At 35.7% G+C, this 4,456-nt stretch overlaps 1 protein-coding gene across 1 annotated transcript; it reads right to left on the bottom strand.

The window, feature by feature from the left end:
* Nucleotides 1-655: 655 nt before the first annotated feature.
* On the bottom strand, nt 656-4,075 carry LOC127243988 (berberine bridge enzyme-like 2). The gene is made up of 2 exons (XM_051264259.1): nt 2,991-4,075; nt 656-1,209 (listed from the first exon to the last, which is right to left on the bottom strand). Exons 1-2 carry the CDS (start codon nt 4,073-4,075, stop codon nt 702-704), a joined length of 1,593 nt encoding a protein of 530 aa, XP_051120216.1. The 3' UTR covers nt 656-701.
* Between the last annotated feature and the right edge of the window lie 381 nt (nt 4,076-4,456).

Raw genomic sequence — 4,456 nt, 5'->3', positions numbered from 1 at the left:
CTCCGGCGCCGGAGGACTAAAACAGCGAAAACTTTTCACTTATGGGACTAGTTTGCGACAGGCTCCACTTACGGAACTAAAATGATAAGAGGGTCCAGTTATTGGACTAAAAAAACAGTTTACCCTTACAAATATTAAGCTTAATTACTATCACACAACTTTAAACTACTTTCACAAATTCAAACCAAGCAAATTCTTATACTCCCTCCGCCATTCAAATCTATATTCATTTTCTTTTTTGGATTGTTATCGAAAAATATTCTTATTTCCTCTTTAAGTAAAAAATCATTCCACTTTTGTACTGTTTTTTATTATAAAAGAAAAAATTAACAATTATTACTCACTTTTATTAAAACTTGTGTCCAGTTAAATGAGCACACATTTGCATAACGGACGGAGTATTATACAAGCAAGGAATCTTTGTTCATCCTAAATACATTGTTCCTAAATATTACAAATAAAATATATAGTGTGTGTTTGTTTGGAGAATTTTCCAAAATTTTCACTATTGATCAATTTTTTTTTTCAAAAAAATATCGAATCAAACACTTATTTTTCATTTTTTATAATATATTAAAGATCAATTTTACATTCAAAAATCACATCAATATCTATTTATATCACATCAACGTCTATTTATATCACATCATACAACTATTCAAATTCAAAATCTTTACTATTCAAATCTCAACTCAAACACCTTAAAAGGGTGGTAAAGGAATGCTTTGTTCATTCCTAAAGACATTATTCGGATCAACTTCAGTTTTAACTTTCACCAACCTATCGAAATTACCTTTAAAATATTTCAATCCGTATACCTTTCCTTGCTCGTAGCTATTCCCCGAGTTGCCCATTGTGCCGATGTCCAAATCTCGATAATTAAGATAAGCTTCCCTAGGATTTTGCGAAACATACGGTGTCATGAAACTATATAGTTGTCTCATCATGTTAATATATTTCGGGGTAGCTACTTCGCCTTCTTTACCCCAACTCACTGAATATTGAATCTTGAAAATATTTCCCGCTCGATGAGGAAATGGCGTGGAAGACTCGGGAATTCGACTCATTGCTCCTCCATACGGGTTGAATGTGATGATGACTTGTCGAAGCTCGACTACTTTTTTGAATATGCTTTCTAGCCCGGATTTGGGAATCAAGTTTTTCACATAGTCGGATTTTCGCTTTACGAATGTAGCTGAGTTAGGCTTCCTATTGTTAAAAAGAGAAAAAGAGAATTAATATATGAAAGTATAATACAATACGATTATATTCTTTAAGATTTTTTTGAAAAAATTATTATGTAATTTTTACATTTCTTTACAAAAACATATTATTTTAAATTCACAAAATAACATCAAACTATACTTTTAAAAGTATAAAATATGCTAAATATAAATATAAATACAAACTTATAGGGCGTGAATGCTAAACTTAAAAAAAGAAATTGATTTCATTTTTAGATTTGATTTTCAATTTAGACAGTGAAAAAATTATTTTGCCTTTATTATTATTATGTAAAAGTAATGTGATGATAAAAGAAGTTGAAGTATTTATAGAAAAAGACTATAATTACTATAAGAAAAGGAAATAATTATTTTATAATAAAAATAAAATAAAATTCACGTGATCGCTGACCTCACCGGCATATGTCCTTGGGCGAGCTCCTGCGAGCTACGTGGATGCCATGTAGACATCTTGGTGCCGAAGGGTTAAAAGTGCAATTTTTTTTATTTTTTTATTTACGAAACTATTTTGCGACAGGTTCCAACTACTGTACTAAAATAATAAAAAAGTATAGTTACATAACTAAAATGATAAAGAAGTAAAATTAGGTACCCATTACTTTATATTTGCAGCAGCTACAGTACAAATGCAGTTAATTTTGATCTAATCAAAAACTTCAATTTTTACTCTAGAGAATATATTCTCTGTACATTTCTCTTTTATATTAGGTCATCTCGAACCCATTACTTTATTTTGACAGACGGGGGGAGTATCATTTTTTAAAAAGTAAAATTATATACTCCCTCCGTCCTAATACAATAGTCCTATTTATTATTTTTGTCCGTCCCAAAACAATAGTCTTATTTTCATAAATAATCATATCACTATAAAAGTACCATTACTTTTTCATTATTATTACACAATTGCCACTACTTTTTACACTAATACATTCATAAGGGCAAAAAAGTCTTTTACCTATACTTTTTTATTTACTATCAATATTCCTTAAAACTCGTGTTCAACACAACCAAGACTATAGTACAAAAGTTCTGTTTATCATTTTTGTCTGTTTTAAAACAATAATTTTATTTTCATAAATAATCATATCACCATAAAACTATCTCTACTTTTTCATTTTTATTACATAATTGTCACTACTTTCTACACTAATATACAAAAAAGTCTTTTATTTATACTATTTACCAACTACCAATATAATATCAATATTCTTTAAAACTCGTGTCCAACACAACCAAGACTATAGTTTTGGGACGGAGGAAAATTATACTTCCTCATTCCCATAAATATAGTCTTAATTGGGTTGGACACGAGATTTAAGGAATATTGATATTATATTGGTAGTTGGTAAATAGTATAGATAAAAAACTTTTTTGTATATTAATGTAGAAAGCAGTGACAATTGTGTAATAAAAATAAAAAAATAAAGATAATTTTATAATGATATAATTATTTATAAAAATAAAATTATTCTTTTAAAATAGACAAAAATGATAAAAAAAACTTTTGTACCGTGACAGAGAGAATACAGAACATCCTAAAAATAGCAAAAATATACCCCAGAGTAATCCCAAAAAATGAGGGAGCCCCTGCCCCACCCATTTTACCTATACAATGGGTTGGAGATGACTTTCGGGACTTAAAAAAATGAGTTTAAAAATAAAAGCCCTTATCGGACAAGCAAAACAAGCTGTCAAGCACACAATAAAACAGTCTCTGCAGAAAAAAAAGAAAATTTAAAATAATACCTGTCCAACAGTGACGTCACGCCGTTGACTCCAGCCCACTCTACAACGGATTCGATCCACGGCATCTCACGGCAATCAGACATCCTTAACCCTAACTCCGGAAACTCCGATTCCATTATCGACAAAACCCTACTCGCATTTCCGGCGAACATTCCGATGAAACGCGTCCCGGCAACAACCGACCCATTCACACTCACCGGCGATACGACAACCCTAATAAATACGCCGTCGTCGATTTTTCCGGCGACCTGCTGGTATTTGTACAGAGCCTCAACTCCGCCGTCAATAGAACTTTTCTCCACCCGGAACACTGTCACCGTCGCCGGAACCGGGACCAGCCGGATTCTGAAGGCCAGGACCACGCAGAAGCTGGCGCCGCCGCCGCCGCGGATCGCCCAGAAGAGATCCTCCCCCATGGACCCGCGGTCCAGGACCCTCCCATCGGCGACGACGACACGTGCGTCGATCACGTGATCGACGGTGAGTCCGTACTTTCTGATCAGGTTACCGTACCCGCCGCCGCTGATGTGGCCGGCGGCGGCGACGGTGGGGCAGACGCCGCCGGGGAATGCGAGGCCGGTGGTTTTTTTAGATATTTCGTAGTAGAGCTCGCCGAGGGTGGCGCCGGCGTCGACCCAGGCGGTCCGGCCGGCCGGGCTGACGGCGATGGACCGGAAACCGGACATGTCGAGGAGGAGGAAGGGCCGGTCGGAGACGTAGGAAGTGCCCTCGAAGTCATGGCCGCCGCTGCGGATTCGGAGGGGGATTTGGGCGGCGGCGGCGCAGATCACGGCGGCGGTGACGTGGGATTCGGCAGCGGCGGCGATGATCGCGGCGGGTTTAGGGGTGGCGGTGGTGTTGAACCGGCGGTTTCTGACGGTGGATTGGAGGAGGGTTTGGAATGAAGGGTTTGTGGGGTTGTAGAGGATTTGTGGAATTTGGGGTTTTGGGAATTTGTGGTTTTGGAAACATTCGAAAACGGCGTCGTAAATGGAAGTTGGAGATGCCAAAATTGGAGGATTGAGAAGAAAGAGGAAAGGGCAGATTAAGAGATATTTCTCCATTGACATGTGGTAGGATTTCATTCTATCGCTAACTATTATATATATATAATACTTCCCCCCGTGTACAAGCTAACGTTCTACTTCTTTATTTGGGACGTTCAATAACTATTGTCCTATTTTTTTTTTAAATATAAATTTTATATTTTTATCTTCCATTCATTTATTACTTTTAATCCCTATTATACAATTATGGACAAATTTATCAATTCATAACAAAAAGACAATCACCTAAAAAAACGGTACAAATATATTTTAGGACAATAAAAATTGGACGAAAGAAGTATATTAAATTTTTAATAATATATATATATATATAAATATATATATTCATCAACTGTTTTTACACTTTCTTGGTCCCAATTTAAAGGATCATTTCACCTTAGGTTTGAGTCGAAAATTGTC

This window comes from Andrographis paniculata, unplaced genomic scaffold (genome assembly GCF_009805555.1).
Source record: "Andrographis paniculata isolate CXL003 unplaced genomic scaffold, ASM980555v1 Contig98END, whole genome shotgun sequence".
Taxonomy (NCBI): domain Eukaryota; kingdom Viridiplantae; phylum Streptophyta; class Magnoliopsida; order Lamiales; family Acanthaceae; genus Andrographis; species Andrographis paniculata.
Note: the sequence above shows the minus strand (reverse complement) of the source record. Positions and strands in the feature narration are given on the sequence as shown.